Source organism: Vanessa cardui, chromosome 3 (assembly GCF_905220365.1).
Source record: "Vanessa cardui chromosome 3, ilVanCard2.1, whole genome shotgun sequence".
In the NCBI taxonomy this organism is placed as follows: domain Eukaryota; kingdom Metazoa; phylum Arthropoda; class Insecta; order Lepidoptera; family Nymphalidae; genus Vanessa; species Vanessa cardui.
The window spans coordinates 9040048-9065498 of NC_061125.1; the positions used below are offsets into that span (position 1 = coordinate 9040048).

The 25451-nt window shown below is 31.9% G+C and overlaps 4 protein-coding genes across 4 annotated transcripts in view; 2 read left to right on the forward strand and 2 right to left on the reverse strand.

The window, feature by feature from the left end:
* Positions 1-25451, reverse strand: part of LOC124543504 — a 209503-nt gene that overhangs the window by 102314 nt on the left and 81738 nt on the right. Inside the window, exon 2 of the mRNA XM_047121727.1 lies at positions 18024-18064. The gene's annotated coding sequence lies outside the window, so the exon portion shown is untranslated. The remainder of the gene's footprint in view (positions 1-18023; positions 18065-25451) is intronic.
* LOC124543889 lies at positions 2036-4624 on the forward strand. The gene is made up of 3 exons (XM_047122209.1): positions 2036-2198; positions 3574-3829; positions 4085-4624. The coding sequence occupies exons 1-3, from the start codon at positions 2036-2038 to the stop codon at positions 4611-4613; spliced, it is 948 nt and encodes a 315-aa protein (XP_046978165.1). The 3' UTR covers positions 4614-4624.
* LOC124543890 lies at positions 5474-9555 on the forward strand. Its single transcript, XM_047122210.1, has 5 exons — positions 5474-5519; positions 6015-6234; positions 6756-6949; positions 8555-8758; positions 9512-9555. The coding sequence occupies exons 1-5, from the start codon at positions 5474-5476 to the stop codon at positions 9553-9555; spliced, it is 708 nt and encodes a 235-aa protein (XP_046978166.1).
* Positions 14343-15145, reverse strand: LOC124543511. The gene has a single exon (XM_047121734.1). It carries the CDS (start codon positions 15065-15067, stop codon positions 14471-14473), a length of 597 nt encoding a protein of 198 aa, XP_046977690.1. The 5' UTR covers positions 15068-15145; the 3' UTR covers positions 14343-14470.

Genomic DNA, 25451 nt, shown 5'->3' on the forward strand with positions numbered 1-25451 from the left:
CAAATGTTTTAAAAACATTTGCTAGGCTACAACAGTACAGAAAAGTTATTATATTGTTTTTTTTTTTAATTCGACAACAGTTCATTAAAATGAGTTACCTTTGCGTTTACTATACTCCCAAATCCGTATGTTACCAACACCAAACTAAGCTTCTAAATCGGTTTTAATTGCATACTAAAAGCCTAAAATTAGGCTTAGATCATAAATAAAAAATAATAAATTCGGACAATAGCTGCGTCATTGTAATATTTACAATGGCTCATAATTTTATATTGTACTTATAAATGCCTATAGTTCAATACATAAGCATCTATTTTCACTTAATTCCGCATTGGCGCAGTCATTAAAAAAACAATAAATATATTCTAAAGCGATCGTAAACGCGCTTAGGACTACGTCTAGGGGAAAGCAAAGTTTAGTTAATTAAGTCTCCTTAATCTTATTGAGCTGTAAACTCTTTGATAGTGCACTAAACTTCCTTCTTGATTTAAGTAAGGGTTTGAAATTGACAACTATGTTAAAAAAAAACTTTTACAAATATGTTAACAGCTTAGCATAGTTACAAGCAATGTTCATTGTCGGCAGTGTATTGATGAAGTAAAAGTTTCCGAACAGAAATGAAATTAGTATTATTTTTATGGAATAGGTTGGCGTACGACCATATGGGCCACCTGATGGTAAGTGGTCACCATCACCCATAGACAATGACGCTGTAAGAAATATCAACTATTCTTTACATCGTCAATGTGCCACCAACCTTGGGAACTTAGATGTTATGTCCCTTGTGCCTGTAGTTCCACTGGCTCACTCATCCTTCAAACCGGAACACAACAATACTGAGTACTGTTATTTGGCGGTAGAATAACTGATGAGTGGGTGGTACCTACCCAGACGGGTTTGCACAAAGCCCTACCACCAAATAAAATTCATAACACAAAATAATTACTTCCTTAATAATACAGCATTTACTACAATCAGCTTTTAACTTTTAAATATATAACTAACTACGTATACACACTAAAATGTTTCGATTACTGAATAAAAGCGGTGTATTGTACATATCAATTGACACAGAAAATATTGATGGCATTATTCATGTTTTATACATAACATTCCATCACGTAAACATTGTAAAGAATAATAATAAAATTTCCGCAGTATTTCTTATATACTCGAACGACATATATTTTTTACCATTCAAACCGGAAAAGCCTCGGGTATAAGCCAGAATTGTACATACATGTATATAATTTCATTGTGTTGTTATGATACAAAAAATAAGTAATTATATACCTATGATGTTATTTTTCGTTGTATGGTAACAGTATATATTAACAAATTATATACAACTCAAGTACATAATACTAATAGAATAAGTACAGTCGCGGTAAGAAAAGGTTCGTCACCTTAAGATCTATTTTCGCGTGCTCACTATGAGCGATAATCTGTTTTACCGATCGATAATGACATATTGCGTATCAATGATTTGATGCTTAGATTGAAAAGGTACTAAGTGTTAAAGACTTGAAAAAGGAATTAATTTGAAAACTGACGAAGGTTGTCTTACTCTGACTGTAATTTCTATAATATTCAATCACTGAGCACACATTCTCTATGGAGACACAAAAGTGATCACTGTCTAATATGTCAAGGTCTGTCACATAAACGGTATTACGTTTAACAGCTTATTTGTATTTTGTTCAGGACAAACGATATAACTAATTTGTAGTTAATCATCTTACCTTGTATATGCGTGAGTGAAATCGATTACCAATTTGTATATTTGAGTAAGACTATCGATATTATATTACATTTAAAAAAAATAACAATGTTCTTTAACTCTAGTTATTAAATTTATTATTTATTTTTAATAATCGAATGTAATTTATTCATAAATTCATTATTGCAGATTAAAAATACCAGTGTTACAGTGGCATTAAAAAAAGTAAAAAAAAGTAAAGTAAAAGTATATAAAAATAAAATGAGTTTGACATATTCATTGACATGTAAGGATAAACAATGATTTTATAGTAAAATGCGTAACGAAATTGATAACGATGAAGATATTAGTAGCAATGGGCGGAAATACGAAAAAGGTAAAGTGCTTCGACATAGCTTTATACCATGTGTGAAGGTGTGCCTCTTGCCGAGAGATAAAATAGTTTGTGCCTGGATAGTAAATTGGGTTATTACGCAATGTGAGTATTACATAACCTAACATAACATAACATTACGTAATCATTTAGGCTATTATTTCCCGATTTATATTTATATCAGTAAATTTTGTACCAATCAAGGGTGTACTGCTGATTCAAGTAGACTCCTCAAATTACTTTCGGCTCGACATTTTGGATTATTCATTTAAATATTAAGACGATTCTAAAAAATATTTTCTAGAATTAACTTAATATTTAATTTATAAGTTAGTGATATGGACATGTTATGCGGAGAAATAAGGGCCATGTTGTGAGAAAGTTCTTGAGCAAATATTTGAAAGAATAGGGGTAAGCTGGCCAAAGAAACGATGGATGGCTTGTGTGAAAAACAACATAGCTGGAAAGAATGTTACCTGAGAGATGATGTCAGACAGAGAAGTATGGAAGAAAAAGACTATAATATTCTGCACTAACCTCAAATGAGATGGGGTTACGGTGATGAAACTAAGTAGTAGCTCTTTTAACAATAAAATATTTTTATGTACTAAAATTTGTATATCCAGTAAGAAATTCAACAAAAACTAACACAACACTTCCACACACATACTTTCAGCATCTTAGAGGTCATGATTTTATTAGATTGAACTAATCTTCTGACTTTTGTCAATTCGTGTTTTGAGTTCAAAACATCATAAATCAATCAAAAAATAAAACTTATATGTTAACGATTAAATGAATAAAACAACGAAACGATCTTTCATACTTTTAATACTAATATTGTATGTTCCAGTACTATTAATACATAATAGAACGGCAAAAAAGCGCTTTTAGTTCAAATAAAACTACAGCCTTACTATAAATAATATAAAATAATATTAATAAACTAGGGCAAAGAAAATATGTGCCAAGTGAAAGATTGAGTTAGACTCTGAAACTGATCCGCATTGCAGCGCTTGAATAGGGGGTTGAAAATATCCGTTTCAGGACTTTAATAAACTTTGTTTTCAAAAGACTACCGTTAAGAAACTTATGTTGAACTCGCTTCTTGTAAATCTTCTATTTTGTGCAGAGGCATATTTACAGTGCTGCCTATAGGCTGGAACAAATGTACAACAGTTCTTACGAAACTAATAGTACAGGATAATCAAATACAAAAAAATTCACGTACTTTTATTACAAATAACAAAAAGAACAAAAAATATGAAATAAAAAACGCAACCATAAAATCGGTTTTCAAAATTTTCCTCTTATCACTGGGTGGGTACTAAACAATTATAACAACATCTACACGTAATTTATGGCAGTTAAATCCATGTTAAGGTGCCGTAATTTTTCCCTATTTTATTACACATTATGGTTTCTAAAAAATAATGACTTTAAAGACTTTTTGTTTCAATTAATCAAAATATTTTTTTAGGTGTATTAGTGTTTGCTGGAGCATTTACGATAGATTTCTGCATGTGGTCTCCAGAGCATTCGACATATGATTACGACAAGCTAGCTAGAATAATGTATCTTTACGATCCCCTTGCCTGCGGTTACAGCCTTCGTGGTTCGAGATCTATATGGAATCTACAATTTAGTAATAATACTCTTGGACTGAACATACTGCCTATTGAATGGATGCCGGCAGTTGTGACTGTATCTACTAAAGTATCAGCAAAAACTAGAAAGTATAGTATCTTAACATTGATTTATTTTTATGATCGAATTTATTTGGTATTAAATTTAATTAAAATAATATAAATTAAATAAGCTATGTTGGCTCTGTAGAACAGTTATATTTTGCGATCTTAGGCGAAATGACCAAAAACAATTTCAGGAGAAGTCAGTAGATCTGGGAAATACCAAAAGGGCTTCGCTTAATAGAGAAACATTTACGAGTAGTTATTTTTCTATTAACATGCATTTATTTGCATTTGTTACAGATACGTTAAGCTAAGCGTCATCGTGCATGTATTTTGGCTGTTAGTAGCAATTGCCTTCAGAATATTTAGATCAACAACCAAATTAGGCTTCCTGAAAATCCTCCTGGGCTCTATGTTCTACATGAGTGTATTTGTCATTGTTTTTGATTTGTCAATGGCAATCGTTTACATTGCACATATTCAACAAAGCCTGACCAAAGGAATGATTCTTAGATATAGCGGTTGGAGTGTGGAAATGAAGATTAAGCATTACGACGATTTTGGCGGATGGCTTCCAATGATAGCTAGTGCATGTTGGCTAAGAGGAGGTTTTGGTCTCGCTCTCAATATATATTGCTGCAGAATATTCCATTTAATAAGACGTCGAATAAAGAAAAGTGAAGTAAGAACTAGATTGATATTGCAAGAAAATTTTCCAATTCCAGAACCAAAATATGAAGAACCGCTTGATAGTAAAGTACTTTATTATAGAACGGGAGAATTTAAGCCTCAGCCCAAGCAAACCTTTAAATCTATATTCTATTTTTAAAAACTTACTAAGTACCAATTTTCGTATTTATTAACGGAAGAGATGTGTAACTTTATTTTAATTATGGTTTAAGAATAAATTGTTTTACTTTCAGCCTTACTTTTTTGTATGTATTAGAAAAACGCTTAAAATATAATAATGTCAACTAAAAAAAAAAATAAACGCTCAGATCACTAACATTTCTATCGGATCGAATAATAGTTCTCGCATAATACGTATAATTATACAAACTGCTATTTCATATGTGATTAGAATGTGAACTTATGAGTTAAACTAATATTTCTTCATCGTCATAATAAATTAATTCTTAAAAATATTTCAACTCCTTAATAAAAACCTGTCATGAAAGCAAATGGCGTACAATTAATCAGAGGTATTACAAACGGTAATGCGAAAGGAAAAAAAAACTCCTTAAAGAAATTCAATTTGAAGGAGACATCACATTTTTCATTATCACGCTGAGGGAACACCCATTAATATTCTACTATGTAATCAAATTCAGAGCGGAGCAATTGACCGTTATTAGGAGTTCCATCTTCAAATGAAACAGCAGGAATTGAGAGCTCGAAATCCTAAATCTATATCTAATAGCAAAGGCATTTACACACTTTATCCAACAATAATATTACTAATTTTTATATTACGTAATTTATTATAAAAGTATGAAATACTTTTTAAATTCGGACTGTATACAACTATGCAGAACTTCTCCTAAACAAAGCTCGGATGCTTTCCAAGTAATAACCAATGCGGCGAACTCCAGATAGATGGCATCCCTAACCACGGCCAACTAGAATAAGATCTCAAATGACAGTTTAATTTCAAATTCTATTACAAATAAACTATCAAACCCAATAGTGATGGGTGCACTCCAAATCTGGAGTATTTTAGTTATACTATATCAAAGTAAGTGTAACATCATTATTTATTTGTTTTAGTCATGTAACATGACATATGAACTTGACAATTAATTTGTTTAATTTCTTATTAAAAATGTTTTTGAGTATACTAGCATTTTAATTACCCTTAAGAATTAAAAGAATATACACAGTTGATTTTTTGATAGAGCTGAGATGGCCCAGTGGTTAGACCACGTGCATCTCAACTGAGAATTGCGAGTTCAAATCCAGACAAGCACTACTGAATATTCATGTGCTTAATTTGTGTTTATAATTCATCTCGTGCTCGGCGGTTAAGAAAAACATCGTGATGCGTATGTTTAATTTCATCGAAATTCTGCCAAATGTGCATTCGACCACCCCGCATTGGAACAGCTTGATAAAATATGTTCCAAACCCTCTCCTTAATGGAAGAGGAGGCCTTATCCAAGCAATGGGAAATTAACAGACTGCTACTTTAGTTTTACTTTACTTATACACAATTGATTGTTTGTTTTTCTAGCAATTATTTCTGTCCTCATAAGCTGGTGGACTCTCGACTGTAGTTTTACGCCTGATAGCTCAGAACTTCATGAGGTCACATTAATGAAACTTCTCTATCTATACGACCCGGAAGCTTGTGGCAGGATATACTTTTACAACATATCAATCAACCACGACTATGAATTCTATTCGACTGTCATTTGGCCTGTTAAAAACGAAGTCGCTTCCAGCTTTAGGAGGTATATCATACATTACATGTATAATATATAGTAGTTATTACGACTATGTATATTACTGGCAAGTAAGACACGCGTATTAACCCAATAATTTTATTCTTAACTAACTTCATTAAAAAAAGCTGCCTGTGTTTTTGTCATACGTTAATTTTTTTATCTTTACTGTAGCTACATAGAGAAGAAGGCTTCAAATATTATTCCTAAAAATATCTAGCTTGATTTTGACAGGCTTTTACTATATCTTAATAACAAAGACCTAAGAGATGAAAAAAAATTAGGTTCGAAATACAAAAACTCGAATTACGTATATATTTTTAAAACTTAAAAATACCAGTATGGAACAGTAATAAACCATTTAGAACAATGGTAAAAGTAACACAAAAGCATTGAGCTAGATGGTTTAATTACGAGCTATAATTTCAAGACGGACAATTCATAGCCCAGCAATAAATCTCATTAAACATTGTGCTCTTCATACTTCACCTTTTAAATGTGGAATGGATTTAATTAAAATTTGCCAACAGGAAAATTCGTTTATGGCTCAGCATTCACGTGATCTGGTTGCTCCTGGGTATCGTCAACGTGACCCACGGTCAGCGATCCTGTGGTTTCTACGCTGTATTACTACCATTCACTCTCACGGGCGTCACTTCTCTAGTGGTTGACTTAATATTCATGGGTATCTTCCTAAAAGACATCGAAATGACCAGAAATGAAAGTAAATTTACATACATTTTGTATCATAATAATAATTTATTTAAGTAATATTTACAGCTTACTACGTAAGCCGGACTGTCACAGCTTTATTATTATCAGTCTATGGTAAGCCACTTGTGGAAAACTGTAGCTACTGCCTTGATTGTCGATTCTTCTCGGTAAAATCTGCTTTCAGCGTCGATGGTAATTTTACATTTTATAATGTAATACAATGAATCAAAAATGGTTTTATGAGCCTACTTGAATAAATAATACATAGTAGATATGGTGACTTTTTTTATTATCATGTAATATTGTCTCATTATATAGAAGATTTTATTATTTTAAATACCTACATCAAAAGTTTCATTTGTCCTAGCCCCTTATATATATCTTATATATGACATAAGACGTGAAACCATGTTCCAAAATGTCCACTATTTTAATAAACAAATTGAATCTCATTTGATGAGGTCAGAGTTAAACTGGCACTATAACCAGTATAGTCAACTAAATTCAAGAAATTTCCTTCAATTATAAGAATAGATTAAGCAAATATTTGACGTTTTCCAAAACGTAACCACAGTTTGTATATTTCCCATCTAATTCAAACAGCGCTTTCACTGTATTTTAGCTTGAGTTCATTTACAGAGTTAATCGAAGGACGACGCCGTGACTATTGCCAATCTTGACTGTCTAATACTTAAGATCGGTTAGCTCTTAATAGAAGACTCGATAGTTAAATGGATCTCGTGCCTTCAGGGCTTTGATAATGGACCGTCGGTGTCTAAACTTGTAGGTTGTTATCGGATATCGCTCTAGGAAGCCTGTGGTCAACTTTGCTCTATTAAATAAGCCTAGACGAGAATTCTATGCACTAAAATTTATCATGTTATTTTTGAACAAGCCATATATTTGACTACTTCTCAATCTTAAGCAGAAATGCTTTTTTAATCCTCGGTAAGCACTGATGAGTCTTCGTGTGCTTAATTAGTGTTAATTAATTTGCTCAGCTGCGTAGGAAAACACCATGAGGAAGTCTTATTTTATGTGTAATATGTAACAGCCAGCACTGGCATTATGTGGTGGAAAAAACTTCAAACCTTTTAACCTGCAAGGTGCAGGTGTTCCCAATAATATTTTTGGGTATATGTCTTGTATGTCGTGTCTAGTTGCCCCACTGAAACTACGACCATACACATATTGTGTACGACCTTTTGTTAAACAATTTACTACTAAGTATGGTATTCTATGGAAGTTGATAAAAAATTACATTTATTATGTTCATGATATAATATGATAATAAAAGGTCGAGCCTTTCGAGTTTAGCGGAAAAGAATTAAATTGAGAACTCGAAATAATGAGCGATAATTAAATTGATCAATCCTTAATTATTTCCTGATTTTTATTAATTTAGCAGTTTTTTTTTAAATATAATAGCTAATAGGGGAGCAAATAGATCATCTGATGGTAAGTAGAAACTGACAGATGCAAACGTGATTCATATGTATATATGTTACAACGTTAAATTAGCTCCAAATATTCGTCTTAGAAGGCCTTGTTATCAGTATAAATTTTTGTTATATCTATATCGCTACATGTTACTTATAATCTGTAAATTACTCAGTTGCAATACTCCAGTACATTGCCGAGCCTGGAAGCTTTTACTGGATCAGCAAACCGTTTCCCTGGAACTACGCTCAGGGGAGAGATGAAGACACCACTTGGATCTCGCTTCTGTTCGCATACATCAGTTGCAGGGGAATCGTTCAATGGTTCATTAACTTCTGGCTTGTGAAGGATAACTACATTGATGGTATCGCAGCTTATCGTAAGTATTGATAATTTTCTTTTATACAACACAATAAAAATGCTGTGAATAAACTACTCAATTTATAATACATCTATTTCATGTTATTCAGAAAATATGCACTTTAATACCTATAATACAGCAATAAAAACCTTTTCGTAATGAAAAATAAAAAATATGCTTTATTCAAGTAGACTATTACAAGCACATTTACAACAAAATCAAGTATTATGAGGGTTCTTTAGTACGATTTATCTAACAAATATAAAATTATCAACGACTTGATCAAGGTACTCGTAAATGAGCCAAGCGATGATAAGGTATCACATCCACCTGTAGATATTATTCTCATAAGAGGTGTCACCCACGCCGTATATCTTCAATATGATTTCAATCATGGGATCAAAGTGTTCCTTTATCATTCACAATAGTTCATTCAAAAACGAAACATTAATTTTGTTTTGGTTTTTATGTATGAACTGTTAATTAAAAAATTGGATGTAAAAATATTTTCATTTAAATCTTATGTATAATTTGATTATGATTAAATAGTAGAAATCAAGTCAATTTTAAAATCTTTATTCAATGTACTGACTCAATTACTGTCAAAAATATACTTCGGAAAGAAACACTTAAGACATAAAAAGAACCGGCGAAAGTAACTCAGCGGGGTTTTCTTTTTCTTTTAAGAGTTTTTGTTTAAAAATGTATTTATTTTTAATGTATATGAGGCGGCTTGGCTTCAACAATACAATACGTTCTTTAATATTTCAGGTCGTATCCAAAAAGAAAAATCAAGCGCAATGCCAAAGGTTTAAATTACGGGTTTTGCTGATGAAAATGATTTATATGGAAATAAGTAATTTGTTAGTTATTAATAAAAAAAAATGAATTATTAACAATAATCAAATTACTAACCGCAGTTATTTGTATAAAAATATTTTAATAAGCTCTAAAACGCGCTACATTTTTCTTATAATTTTTAAGTACATTTGTTTAAAAAAAATAAGATGGCCGTTATAGAAATAAAAAATTTTCTTGTTAATTCGTATAGGTGTATTACATTTATATTGTACTAGAATCAAATGAAAATAAATGTTTAAAACCGTTCAAATTCTACGAGTATATCCGTTTCTTTTTCCTGTCCTGCGCAATACTTTAATTAATATGCAGACAAGATAATTACCGAGCAGGCGTCAGGCGTTACGAGCGAATATGAAAGAAGTTGAATTTGAAAATAAAAGCCTCTTTGATTTCAATCTAAATATTTATTTAAAAAAAAAAAAAAAAAAAAAAAACAATATTTTGTAACGGTTGCCATACTAAAAAATAGCAAAAACGTTATTACTGTATTTAAAAAATCGAATACAGATAGTATGTACATAATAATATAGAGGCATTTTCGATGATTGTGGTCATTTTTTTTGTTCAGGTTTATTTATGTAATACTAATTTATTTTAAAATTAATCCGAACAAATCCTGGTCGGCAGGTAACATCCAATTGTAGTAATGAACAGACGAATAAATAAAAAAGATATTCAAATACTGAAAAGATTTCGATAGCACATTGTATAAACCATCAAAAGCTACCCACTCGGTCGTATATCTTTTTGAAATTTCATCCGAAACAGTAACGGTTCTCTAATCCGGGTTTTAATCGCGTATTCTCCATTGTTGCCTAACATTGAAAAAACAATCATAAATCACCGGCACTGAAATAGTAAAAAAGCTGAAACATAAAATATAGCCTGGAATACTATCAATACAAAAAGGTTTGTATAAAACAAATTTATGTGCGAAAAAATGCTTCTTTCAAAAAACGTATTAGCACAGTACTAGGCCATAGTTGGCTTTGCTTAATCTATACTATTATTATAAATGTAAAAGTAACTTTGTCTATCTGTCGCTCTTTCATTATCAATCCGCTGAACCAAATTTTATTAAATTTGGTATGAAGCAAATTTGATCTCCAAGAAACAACCTTTTATTATTTACTAACAAACTTTACTATTTACCTAACAAACTGTTGCAAATAAACAAGGCAAACACAAACACACGCATTCATGCAGTCCCTTATACACACACACACACACACACACACACACACACACACACACACACACACACACACACACACACACACACACAGACAAACACTGCTCACAACATGTATAAGCCAACACACTCACAAAAACACATGCTTAAGCCTTACGCCTGAGATACTCTCACATCCTCACGCCACACATACCCTCAAACATATTAATACTGTTATAATAATACACATTTTAGATAAAATTTGTTATAGTATTACCGTGATTGTCATTATTTAAGTTTTAGTATGAGAAAAATATTATGTAAAGTATAGTATATTTTGTAACTGCTGTCTCGTAGTACTTACCGCTGATTGTATAAGGGAAGAGCGGGGCCTCCTACTACAGGTATTGATATACTTAAAAGGGGCTACCCAACGATGTATAAACAAGTGTACTACTTGGAATTAAATAAATTATTTTTATTCTTTTATTTTATTTTTTTTTTATATGAAAGGGCATAGGCCACTTTTTGTCTAACACATGAAAACCAAACCCCTAAAACACGAGCAAAGGCACGGGTGACAACTAGTACGGAATAAAACAAACTATTTATAGACTCGTACAAAATTTTACACGTGCGTGGTAAAGCTAATATAATTTCACCACTCGCTTATATAACAATTTCCTTGCTCGATCAAAGTATTGTAAACAGCGCTCACAATCAATGACAGCAATTAAAATCGAAAATGTTACAATATGCGAGCGTTATATACTCCGAAATTAAATTACCTCGTAGCGTATGTAGTGTGAGCATAATGAGAATTTTTAATTTTATGCGCCGTGAAGCGGTCGGTAATTATGCTTTTATATGCCCCGTGAGAATATCGATTATGATAAATATATTTATAATTTTTGCTACTTATCGGAATTTCGAATAATAATTATTAAGGTAAAAAGATCCCAAGTGGCCTAGCAGTTAAAACGCGAGAATCTTAACTAAGGATTAATAATTTAAAATAAAGCATTGTATTTTAAATTAATCTAAAAAAATGAACATTAAATATTTTCTCCAAGTAAATATAAGCTTAACAATCATAATTCGTTCTGGAAAAGATTTAATTTAAAATTGCTGCAGTGCGGTGAAGAATAAAATATTTGGCACTATGCCTGCCTGATGATGGGGACACCCTTAAAGTACGCTATGTACACATTTCAATACAAATATACATGGTGCTTGCAACTTATGCAATCCTCAGGGAAAGTATCACCTACATGATATTTTACGGTCAAACAGTAATAACTACTGTTGTGTATTTGGAATGGTTACTCAGCCAGTGCTACAGGAACATATGATATATATTATGACCCAAAGTTGGTTGCGCCAAGGCGATGTAAGGAATGGTTAACGTCCATGAGCAGAGGTGACCACTTGTCAGGTAAATAAAAAAACAAAAGAATAATGCTTAAGTCTAGATGAGTAAAGATCTTATCAAGTGATATAAAATGTTAATGAACAAATGATATCAAAAAGGATAAGTTTGAAGTATTGGAAATTTCTAAGAATATAGCCGAATAATTAAGACAATATTTTTTTATATTATAGGTTGGCGGACGAGTATATGGGCCACCTGATGGTAAGTGGTCACCATCACCCATAGGCAATGACGCTGTAAAAATACTAACTATTCCTTACATCGTCAATGTGCCACCAACCTTGGGAACTAAGAAGCTATGTCCCTTGTGCTTGTAGTTACACTGGCTCACTCACCCTTCAAACCGGAACACAACAATACTGAGTACTGTTATTTGGCTGTAGAATACCTGATGAGTGGGTGGTACCTACCCAGACGAGCTTGCACAAAGCCCTACGTCCAAGTAAATTAATACAATATTTCCTTTTTAACAACAATCTACACCAAAATACGGAAGCAAAATGTTGTTTGAACGCGATGAGCTTTGGTCCAGCTTGTCCAATTGGAAAAAACCTTTTTGCAATTGCCTTGTTCTTGAGGAAGATTGAGGCCTAATTAACATTACCCTATTGCCCCCGACAAAGCTGGGACCTGGAACGTTTAACGTGGAACAGCTAGTAATAAATAAACCACGACAAGTGCCTTTGTTATACCCGTAATATTCGAATAGTGAACATTTGTGTTAGAGCTGCGATCGCTTTGTCGAATATTCTAGCGTTTAATTATCCATACATTTTATAATGAACGTTATTGATACTCCATAACGGACGCATTATAAAGTTACACAAAGTGAAAATATATATAAAAACGTTTATTTTCTGTTTTTTGAGCTTCTGTTATAGAAATACTATAAATATTATATTTTACGTGTATTTTTTTTATTACTAGCGACCCGCCTCGGCTTCGCACGGCTGCAATGCTGATACTAAATATACTATAGAATTTCTCTATCACATCACATTAGAAACTTCTAAAATGTTCACTGTTTCTTTACTAAATTGTCCGTGTTTTATATCGATAAACCTCTCTCTCGAATTATTCTATCTAATAAAGAAAAACCGCATCAAAATCCATTGTGTAGTTTAAAAGATTTAACAACAACAACAACAGCCTGTAAATTCCCACTGCTGGGCTAAAGGCCTCCTCTCCCTTTTGAGGAGAAGGTTTGGAACATATTCCACCACGCTGTTCCAATGCGGGTTGGTGGAATACACATGTGGCAGAATTTCTATGAAATTTGTCACATGCAGGTTTAATCACGACGTTTTCCTTAACCGCTGAGCACGAGATGAATTATAAAGACAAATTAAGCACATGAATCAGCGGTGCTTGCCTGGGTTTGAATCGGCAATCATCGGTTAAGATGCACGCGTTCTAACCACTGGGCCATCTCGACTCTCGATTTAAGCATACATGTAAATACATAAGGACCAAGAAAGCGACTTTGTTTTATACTATGTAGTGATGATAACGATATTTTAACCTATTTGATTGCCAAAAAACAAAAGTTTTTGTTTTCACATTCTATGACCTTAACGCATGAATTCAATAAATAGGAGAGCAAATAACATTGAATACGAATTATATATTAACGAAACCGTGGTTTACTTTGAATGTTTGTCTAGACGGTATATTTGTTTTCGATCCTAAATACTAAATATGTCTACGAATTTTGTGTCTATTTCTTATGGTACAAATATAATTAAACATTATCACCACTTACTATTTTTAAGTAACAAAATTTCTCCATCAATTTAAAAACGAATACATGGAAGTCAGTATATAAAAATTGAATCTGAATTTTAATTATTTACATGCCACGAACATTTTTTTTTTATATATACTATTATATATATTTTTATATTAATGCACTTCGGGGACTGATTCTAGTATATCAGGACTTGCAGCCTTATATACTAGCCATTACACTAAAGCCGCAGGAGCAACCGATATACGTATAAATCGTCCCAATCTATTAACTCGTAGGGGAATATAAATAGCACGTACAAAAGAAGCTTTTAAAATATAAAAAACAAACGTACACTCTTTGATATTTATATATAGGTGAAGAGGGTTTCATGACAATGGGAACACTAAAATATTGGGATTTTAGTCATTTATTCCTCTACCATTGTATAATTATCGTTATTTAAACGAAATTAAATTTCATAATTATTGTAACAAAACACAAAACATCGCTGCAAAATAAATTCCAATGCTGACATTTTTAAGGTCCAAACACGTATAACGGGGCTCGTTCACGCAGCTGCAGTCTCGCTGTGTATTTCATATTTTGTATGTCATTTTCTGTTACGAATTCCACTCTTTGCAACTGTCCATTTGGCAAAAGAACGTAATATGTACCAACGCTCTTCTGCACGTCCACTGGTTCTACTAATTTTTCTACAGCCGGATTATCAGTTGTTGTTGAATCAGTGCTGGGTGTACCGTATGTGTTTTCAGGGACACCATACGTGGTATCTGGAGCTCCGTAGCTAGTTTCCGGCGGCGTTTGTTCCTGGGGTAACGTAAATGCTTGTCCTTGAGGTTTCCATCCAGAGGGGGGGTACGGTCCACTAGCTTCTGGAGGGCCGTATGTGTCTATTGGAGTTGGTGTAGTATCTTGTGGCAGGGTAAAAGCCTGACCAGAAGGCCTCCAACCTGATGGTGGATATGGTCCCATTTGTTCAGTGGTCGATTCTGCTGGCGAATCTGTTGTCGTCGATGCTAACTCCTGACGTTGAAACCTGAACCTCGCCGGTCTAAAGCGAGGTAGTTCAGCCACAGCACAGACGAACAAACTTGATAACAGAATGAATTTCATTTTTAAACTTTCACTTTGATCAAACAGGACCAACTATGATGTTTAGTGATGTTAATGAATTAACTGATGTCTATGATATTCGAGCTGCAGAATTTATACTGGGATTGTTTGTTTAATTGTTCTTTGTTTATCATAAATGGTTCGAGAGTAAGGACGCTGGGAGGAAGGATTAATGAGTCTATGAGCACGCCGGCCGCGTATATGGTGACTGACATTGACCCCTCTGACGTCAAGTGACAATGGGTAAGTCTGGATGATGCGACGATTCCATCAATGAATAATTAAAAATATCAAATGCATCGTGATAACTATACATAATAATTTTGTCAATTAAAATATGGCTTAAATACTTGTAGTGTAGATTGAAATTATGCTCATGCGTTTAATCCTGTTGGAGTCACAAACTAAAATGTTTTTTTAGTATAACATTTGATAGAAACAAAGTCACCAAGATCAGGAGAGAAAAAATACGTCAATTGTAGGGCGTGATAATCATTAAGTATAACAGGATAATTTAATTACAAACTACCGGTAAATATTATAGTATGACATAATGAAATTGCCAAACCTGTATCCATCCTAGTAATAATTACAAATGAAAAGCGATTCGTCGATCACAGTGTCAAAAGTGATTTACATAAAAAAAGTTCGTTGTTAATAAGGTTAAACAAACTCTTCATATATATATTTTTATAAAACTTTAGAAAGATATTGTTTATTCTAAATAAATAATTTATTTATGAGCTACTTAAATTACGGAACGCTCCTTTGAATTTTAATTACCTATAAACAAACGATCATATGTTATTGAGCGTCGCAGTGTTGAAACTATTTAGGATCTGCCAATGTGAAACTATTACTTAACATAAGTCAATTGCTTGTTCATTTCGTTTTTGCTTGGTGCGAATGCGGTAAGCCTATAATTCTCCGGGATTGCCCATTAAATGCCTGAAATGGACAGAAACTACCAATAAACTATATTAATAGTAAAATATGAATAATTAAATTACTTCCACGTTTATTGACCTCGCGTAAAAGTAAAATTATTACTTTAGTATTTATTCGACTAATAAAATAAGTGACATTTAGTCAAACTGAAATGTAGACAATTTAGTATTTCATTACACAATCGTTAGCGAATTTGTTAGGGAATACCATAAGTATACAGCATTGATTTTTATATTACATAGATCAAATATTTATGAATATATTTGTCAAGACATATCTTATCATGATCATAGAAAAATATCTTAAACTCTTTAGAAATTTGTCTTATGCGATCACTTTTAAAAATATTGTCAATATATTTTACGATGGATATTGTATTAGGGATTTTGATGTAATCATATATAGTGCGCTCATTTTTGTCTTTCGTCAGACCTTACTCAGTTGTAAATAATATTAATTTTGTTAATACCTTGCAAATAATATTAATTTAGCTATTTTCAACATACAGTGAAATGATTTTTAACATTTGAAACATATTAAATAAAAAAGAAACTCCATACAATAGTGTTGATAGTCAACTTTATGGTATACGGAGGATCAATACTAGCATATGAGTATACCTTAGGTCGGGTTTATCTTTCCCGGATAATTGTTCTTACTGGGGGGAAATATACAGAGCAGAAATATTTAAGAGAATTTTGTATATTATCGTTAATATTTTTCCCCAGAAACTACGGTGAGCTCACGTTACCAATAATATTGTAGTTAGCTCGGTAATAGTACCAAATAATAAGCAGGAAAAAAATAAACAAACACAAAAATTCGGTACACGAGATAAACTTCTGCACAGTAAATTATTGTATTATTATTTATGAATATTATTAGTATGTTAGACAAATATGTTCGCTGTTGTTTAATTGTTTATTCAATCAACCAACGTTTAAATTAAACAAAATCAAACTTTTCACCAACCAATCACAATCAAAATTTATTGAGAAATTTAATTAGTACGGCAGTAATTACAAAGAACGTGTTCTATTAATTAAATAAATGTTACAGCATTATCTTAGTATACATTTTAAATTGAAAACAATGCTTTTTTGATGTTGGTAAAATAAACTCAAAGTGAAACGGAAATTAAAGTAAATACGGAGTTCAAAGTAAATACGGAATTCGTTTTGTCATTTATCGAACACGATTTTAAAAATAGAAGCAGGAAAATCTTTTCTAATTTATTGTTTTTACTTATTACGTTAGCTGAATAATAATACGATTATTGGAAATATTATTTCATAACATACTTTGTCAGTATTCATTCTAAATCAACTGTACTGAAAGTACGTTTTCTCTATCTCACACAAATAAGCTTAGCTAAGCATGTCATTTAAGCTAGTGAGAGACAAGGCATTAATAGAAAAAAATGATTTAATCTTTTTTTATTCAAAGTTAGAATTTAGAATGTCAATTTCATCATCAAATGCTTAAATTAAATTAAAATAATATAGAGCAAAACTTATCGCTTAAATAACTAAAATATAATCGCTTTTGTGATAAATTTAATGTACTTAAACTGAACTATTATCATACTCGTACATACGTCAATACCATAATGATTAATAGGCACCGCTTAGTTGTGTGCTTAAAACTCGGCGAAAATTTCATAGGATGAAATTCTGACGCTTGTGTATCCAGCACCCGCATTGGCGTCATAAGCATAATTGAATGATGAGAAAATAGAGAGTGCTCTTGAATTTGCTGAAACACATGTGCACTACTTGGGCAGTCGTATTCCCGGGACACTTCTATAGACGAGGACTGCTGCAGCTAATCTTTAAATTTACATATTAAGAACTGAGGTAGATGTAGCTACGTAGTGTCTAACACAGGCCGCATTTCAGATTACAAGTATCAAAACTATACAATACTATTAGTTGCGGTATAATTACGATTGATTAATGTTACTTACATAACGCATACTACAAATTGATAGCTTATAAAAAAAACATACCGCTCAAATTCTCCTCAACAAAGACCACGTCCAAACGGAATCTGAAACAAATGAAAAATACGTTAATAGAAATATAAGACTGAACGTGAATCGGGAAAGGTGTCTCAATATTTAGATTCAGTTGTCAAACAATTAATTATGAAAGTTAAAACATTTCGATGAATAACAAAATGAAATTACATCCCTAAAAATACAGTTCTAACTTATATGTTCAAAATTTCGAATTAAACGTATTAAATTAATATCGTTTTTGAAATATAATTTGCGAATTATCAAAAACTGTAATAGAACACGCCAGAATGTTATCCAAAACTACTGCGATTCTATTTAATCACTCATAATTGAAATGAAAATGTAGGTAAAAGTGAATATACATACGTTCCGTACTAGTAACCTTTAACGTGGTTTGAAAATTTTAATCCTTCCATTTCGAGAAGGTATGTATTTGTACAATGTAACAAAATTAAAAGGTTTTAACTCACTTTATGGTGAACTGGATTATCGAATTCGTCATCATACTAATATTTTAAAGAAGTCATATAATAATAAGTATGAGACAACATCACATAGATTACTTTGATCCAAATGTAAGTAGCTAAAGCACTTGTGTTATGGAAAATCAGAAGTAACGACGGTACCACAAACACCCAGACCCAAGACAACATAGAAAACTAATGATAATCTACATCGACTCATCCGGGAATCGAACCCAGGAGCGGCGTACCCATGAAAATCGGTGTTAACACCACTCGACAACGGAGGTCGCCATATAGCCATATTGATAGTAGGGCTTTATAAGCCCATCTGGTTAGGCACCATCCACTGATCAGATACTCTACCGCCAAGCAGCAGTATTCAGTAGTAGTAGTAGTAGTATTCTATTGTTGTGTTGCAAATACAAGAAGAAGGGACATCTTTGTCGTTCGTATCATAAAAAAGGCAATTTTGTTACTACTTACACCAATTAATAACTATATCTCTGTTCTCCATACTTATACATACAGCTTATAATTTTGAAAAGGTGTCATGCTAAATATATATATATCTGCCCTATATTATAGTTTTTTTTTAAATCTAAAAACTATAAAAACATTACGTACAAAAGATATTTTGTTTTTAATATTTTAGGGCTTATGGGAGATTAATTTGTTGCATCACGTCGCTTTGCAAAGTTATTTGAGAGTAATATTTTTTCTCATTTAATCAAATATTATGTTAATACAAAAATATCGGATATCATCTCGAACTCGAAGACTAGCACAGCTGTTTGCGAACGAGATAATATAGTTGGCAAGTATGTTTGTATACCAAGGCGCACTCTCCCTTACGCTCATATCCCGATGAGGAGATTACACGATCTCAGAATTTAGGGGCACGGCCGTGTGTTTTAAGACACGTGAAACGTGAATGTCTGACGTCACGCCACTCCACATCAATACAGAGGAAAGGACGGAAAAACTATAAACTTCATTCACGAAATTGACTCAGAATTAGAATCCATAACTTCCTGATAGAGAACAAAACAATTAAATTTTTTTATAAAAAATATCTAACACGTTAAAATATTTTTAATTATAATTTATATTATTTCAGTTCTTTTTTACAAGGAAATTTATAGAACAGCGGATAGCAAATATTTAAAATGTATCACACATTTCATTTTACAGAAATATTTCTTGTCTGTCCCGGAGAGGATTTGTCATTGCCTCCGAATCACTTTATTTCCTCTTTAGGGATTTTCTTCATTATGTTCCTTTGTCCACACAAACAGCAAGATGTCTTTAAAAATAAAGTATAGATTGAAAACACGGGATTATATTCGAAATGAATGACAAATTAAAATCTCTGTATTATATTGTATGAAATATTTTATATCAGGTTAACAGATTTTGAATACCAACAAAATAGAAAAAATGTAAAAACAGAGTAAGATTACCGAATCTAAATAAGAGTCTTGCAAAAGTGTGCTAATATATTATATGCATTGTGTGTTTACATAAAATAACAATACCATGTATATTAAGGCCTATGAACAAAAATGACACTATAACAATCAACTGTGATACGAAAAACAGCGTCATTTATTAATAATTCTCCAGTAAACAATACAAAATAAAAGTAAGCAAGCACTCCGCTTCGGTGGAATAGCCGAACCGAAAAGGACTTAATAATTAAAATAGAGTTTTCATATTTTGGTCAATATTCGGGGCACTTACAATCACGATCGTGTGTCCTCATTTTGTCAATAGAACTAATATATTTTTAGTGGCAAAATGAGGATATATTATATGAGCGTATGTATAAGTATATTACACAACATATCGTATGAACTTAAGCATAAACTCGTAAATGACGTCATCTTCTCATATGCTTTTGTGTCTTTGGTATTTAACTTGACCACAATAACTAAGATCTATTTATAAGAATTATCTACACTAGGCATTATACATCTAAACAGGTATTATAGTAATACGTATAAGTGTTAGTAAAAGTTTTGGGAATGAGATGATCGCCTCCAGACTATTTCAAATAACAGAACTGTGTTTGTTATTATATATGTAGCATGAAATTAAATAGATCCCTCTGAGTTTCTTTTGCCGGTTCTTCTCAGGTCCAAGATGTTAAATTCCGAACCGATGTGTAGATTGTTAAGCATCATTAAGCAAGTGTTTACACTTCTATTTTGAATAAAGATTTTTGACTTTGACGTTGAGTAGCGGCAGTTATTATAATTCGACACCAAGTGCGCATAACTCTTGAACATTTGTGTGATTTAAGCACACATTAACACGTCATCCGAAGGGACATTAGCAAGATTATCTAATGTATTCTAGCAACGTTAAATGATACCCTCGTTAAAGTTAGTCCAATAAAAACAGTTCATTCAAACCTTCAGGGAATTATAAGGACAGCTCGATTAGAATTCCAAAGCATAGACGGAATCTCGTTACGCTGACGTCGGTGGGCGTGATGTTTGAATGGCTATTCCCATTAGTATGCTAAAATTTTCAATCAAAATCGTCTAGTACAAGTAATGAACTTTTAAACATTACGTAATTTTACAGTACAGGCTTTATATGTATACATAATATGACTGGTAGAACTTTGACAGCTCGTCTCAATAGCTTTGTATTTCTTTACTTTGGTTTGAAACAACATTGACTAAAACAGACTCTGAAATTCCAGACGCTTTTATTCCGTCTAGTGCTGTTTTACCGGACGACGCGACGGTGAGCATTTACTTGTGACTATGTTTTTGCCTTCGTATAATATTTTATAAAAAGAATATAAAAAAATTATAATGCCTTCCTATTCCCCCCTTACTGAGTGACTTAAGGTCAGTGGCTGTTTGTCAACAGTATATCCCATTTCTTAACCACCACAAAGTACTGGAACGCAATCATAAGTTTATCTCCAGTTAAGTGACGTTACTGCAATAATAACATACATTAAATAATATGTAATGTAAAACGAGCATTACTTTCCATGCGTAATTAGGCTATTTAAGTCAAGCAAATTGTGAAACAGAACGTAGATGGAAATACGAGACGATATCAAAATTATTATTGTCTGACGTAAAATGAAAAGCCACAAAGCGATGACTGCTTGTATCTTGGAACATAACGAAACCAGACAATAAAATAGAATTGAGCAATTAGATAGAGTGTTCGGTACGTCTAGCACGGAATCACAAAATGTAGTAGGTCTTTTAGAATCTTCATTTAAAATATTAATTGAGTGCTAAAATATCACACAAAATCTAATTATCTGCTAAAAACGTTCTTATCTAATTTACGTGTCCCCGAGTTCATTAATTGCCTCAATTTGGAAGAAATAAAACGGTTCAGATGAACTCTCGGTAGAGTTTAATTGTTCTTCGCTAATTTAACGCGGCAAAGAACGCAATTATTACTAATATTATAATAAAATATGAGTATTTGATAGATGTCTAAGTATTGATCCTAAATTTTTGACGAAATGAAATATGAAATATTTCAATCATTGCTGACTTAAGCTACACTAATAGAATAAGTTACGAGATCAATTATTATAAATAAAATTTATTTTTCAACAAATTTATATCGTGACTGATCTCTTGAAACATATTTTTTTCAAGATACACAAAGTCGATATTTATAAATGTGAATAACCTGGCAGATATGAAATTCACTCAAAATAATAATATAATCTTGTTCTGCAATACGTTTCAACGAAACAATGAATGGAAACGAAAAAGCATGCTTTTCAGAAAATGAGTAAGCTGAGAATTATATTTATATGCCGAAATCATATATAGAATGTCATGCATCATAAAAATCTTCGTATTTGAGTCGGTTCGTTGTGTAACTATTTAATAAAAAAAAATTAACTAGCTTAGTTCTAATAACATTACAAACAATATTTTAATGTTGTATTCGTTGTTGATTGCATAGTTCATTTTTGCTAATAAGTCTTGACCCTTAACAATTTACTTTAATTACCAATAAATCATAAACATTTAACCTTTAAAGTCTTCTGTCGTACTTTTATTACAAAATATTTAAGTCAAAGCCTGGAAAGGATTGATACCACGAGAAATCTAGTTTTACAACAACAAATCCAATTAAGGTATCCTTGGAAATGTCAAGATAGAATTATCCTGGACCCGAGGGATCGAGGGAATAGGATATAGCAGTAAGGTTCAAGTATAAAAATATTTTACACGCACAAGACATTTAGTTAGATTTTTAAAGCCTTCCTAATGGTAGACCTTTATTACTTTTACTGATATATTGGTTAGTAACTAATATATCAGTGAAGTAAATCATACAACAAAAACAACAACAGCCTGTAAATTCCCCACTGCTGGACTAAGGTCTCCTCTTCCTTCGAGGAGAAGGTTTGGAACATATGCCACCATGCTGTTCCAATGCGATTGGTGGAATAAACACGTGGCAGATTTGCTATGAATTTAGACACATACAGGTTTCATCACGATGTTTTCCTTCAGCGCCGAGCATGAGATGAATTATAAACACATGAACATTCAGCCGTGCTTACCTTGGTTTGAACCCGCAATCATCGGTTACGATGCACGCTTTCTAACTGCTGAGCCATCTCGGCTCTTTCATAATAAAATAAAAGTAAATCATATATGCATATTAAATAAGACAAATAAATCAATCATTTTATATGAAAACAATTCAAACTTACATAAACTTATTTAAATTGTATCTTTATAATATTAGTAATACATAGATGCTAAACTATTCCATTCTATCCATCCAAACCGTGAAGCAATTACAGTAACAAATAAACCCGCTCCACGTTCATATATCTCTACTATAGTCTGAAGCGTCTAATTGCAGTGCCTCAGGTAGGAATGTTGACAAACGTAAGGCACGTCAAACTAAGGCAGGCTCATTAATTAATGCTCACAATAAAGCTTTTCAGATATTTTACTAGATTTTGCGTAAAAAGACTAGCTACAGTCTATTATTTTAAATGGCGTTTTTTAATTATAATAAGCATTGTATATCTTTTCTATGATTATTACAGTTCTATTTATTCTTAACTATGTCAAAAGATTGTACGAAAAAATATATGAAATCAATAAAATTAGGTTTTATAATTATAAATTTCTTAAATTTTATTGCAGTAAAAATTTAAATATTAAATACGTAATTTCAACATCGGGTATCATTTCATTAATTAATATATACTTTTTTAAATCATTGGGAATATTGTTACTTTATGTTTACTAAAAAACATTTCCATAAAAATGCTCAACGAGTTTACGCCTGATTGAATAAGTGTCATCACATCGGAACGAGTGTTGCTAACTTAATTTTTCAGGCGCTAGTTTCGATTTATCATCGTACAAGGATAATGATATCCTTATTTCGTTCTGATTTAAAACTTAAAATAAATAGTAGATTTGTTTTGATATTACTACTGAAAATATACGACGAAATATTTTTCGATTCTCTTAACATTAATTATAATTTTGCATATGATTTTAAACTTTGTGTAAACTTCTAATATTGCTTCTATAATCTGATGGAAATCATATGTTATTCGTTTAAATTTATAGCATAAAATAATTTCAAAGGATAGTCTACAAACATTAGTTATGGCAACGTCCACCCGAACGTAATCACAGATTCATCAGCACGTACTCAATAAAAGCATCGTCGTTTTCGATTTCAGCAAGCAATTTAATTATTCATTCTAAAACCGTTGTCCAAACGTCCACATCGTCGTTTAGTCGTTAATTGTCGAAAATGTCAATAGTGGTATGTGTTGTCAGGATCAGCTGTGACCAGGAGATGTTACCATATCGACTATTGTATATAAATTCGGTTAACTTATAAAGTACATTAATCTATACACATCATAAAATTGTAATATAAAATATATTTTTACTTTCAATGCATATGTATGTATACCGTGTATACATACATATGCATTGAGAAATCTTTTTGTCCGTCTGTTTTGTTTTTGTTTCGGCTAATCTCTGGAACGGCTGAGCCAATTTTAACGAGACTTTCACTGGTAGATAACTGATATAATGAGGAGTAATTTGGGCTAAATTTTTTTTATATATTTTTTTTTTGGAAAATTCAAACGCTTACAAGGTCGCGGGCACAGATAAGAAATGTAATAATTGTAATAATTTGATCATAGCGTATAGGTTTACGAACACAAAATTTACACCACAACCCAGGTATGATAACACAAATATTAATGCAGTTAGGTTACTGGAAATTAAAATCAAACTAACTCACAAAACTATAATCGCTGAGAAAACTTTATTCTTCATTTACAAAACAAGAGATATGACTCAAGCTATTCAATTTTTTTTATTATTAACCCTTAGGGATTAATATCACACGATATGTGTGATTGATCATAACGTATAGGTTTACGGACATAAAATTTGCACCATAACCCCGGTATGATAATACAAATATTAACGCGGTTATTGTAAATTAAAACGAAACTAACTCACAAAACTATAATCGCTAAGAAAACTTCATTCTTCATTTACAAAACAAGAGTTATGATTCAAGCTATACAATTTTTTTTAATTATAAACTCTTAGGGATTGATATCACATATATCGCCAGAGAAAAATTAGCACAAATATCAGTCCATTTTTGATAAAAGTTTCAATGCCTATATTTCGATATGTAATTTCGAAATTACATCCTCTACATATATACCTAACAGTTAACTTAATAAGAACCTTGTTTACTTAGTTTATTACGGACTTAAGGGTTTATTCGGCGAAGTAAATACTTCCTCAGCAACCGCAGGGTCACTGAGCATTAAGTTGTTTTAGGAGGATTAAAACAAAATTTTACTCGGCTTAAGAGCAACCTGTCATGTAGCTTACCTCTAATATTACGCCCTGAATAGCTTACGTGAATTGGGATATTATTACAT

Excerpts from the sequence above, each read along its gene's own strand:
- LOC124543890 (XM_047122210.1), top strand. The coding sequence starts at position 5,474 with ATGGGTGCACTCCAAATCTGGAGTATTTTAGTTATACTATATCAAA. Across the intron at positions 6,235-6,755 it reads GTCGCTTCCAGCTTTAGGAG|GAAAATTCGTTTATGGCTCA; the intron begins GTATATCATACA and ends ATTTGCCAACAG. Across the intron at positions 6,950-8,554 it reads CGAAATGACCAGAAATGAAA|TTGCAATACTCCAGTACATT; the intron begins GTAAATTTACAT and ends TAAATTACTCAG.
- LOC124543511 (XM_047121734.1), bottom strand. The coding sequence starts at position 15,067 with ATGAAATTCATTCTGTTATCAAGTTTGTTCGTCTGTGCTGTGGCTGAA.
- LOC124543889 (XM_047122209.1), top strand. The coding sequence starts at position 2,036 with ATGCGTAACGAAATTGATAACGATGAAGATATTAGTAGCAATGGGCGG. Across the intron at positions 2,199-3,573 it reads AAATTGGGTTATTACGCAAT|GTGTATTAGTGTTTGCTGGA; the intron begins GTGAGTATTACA and ends ATATTTTTTTAG. Across the intron at positions 3,830-4,084 it reads GTATCAGCAAAAACTAGAAA|ATACGTTAAGCTAAGCGTCA; the intron begins GTATAGTATCTT and ends CATTTGTTACAG.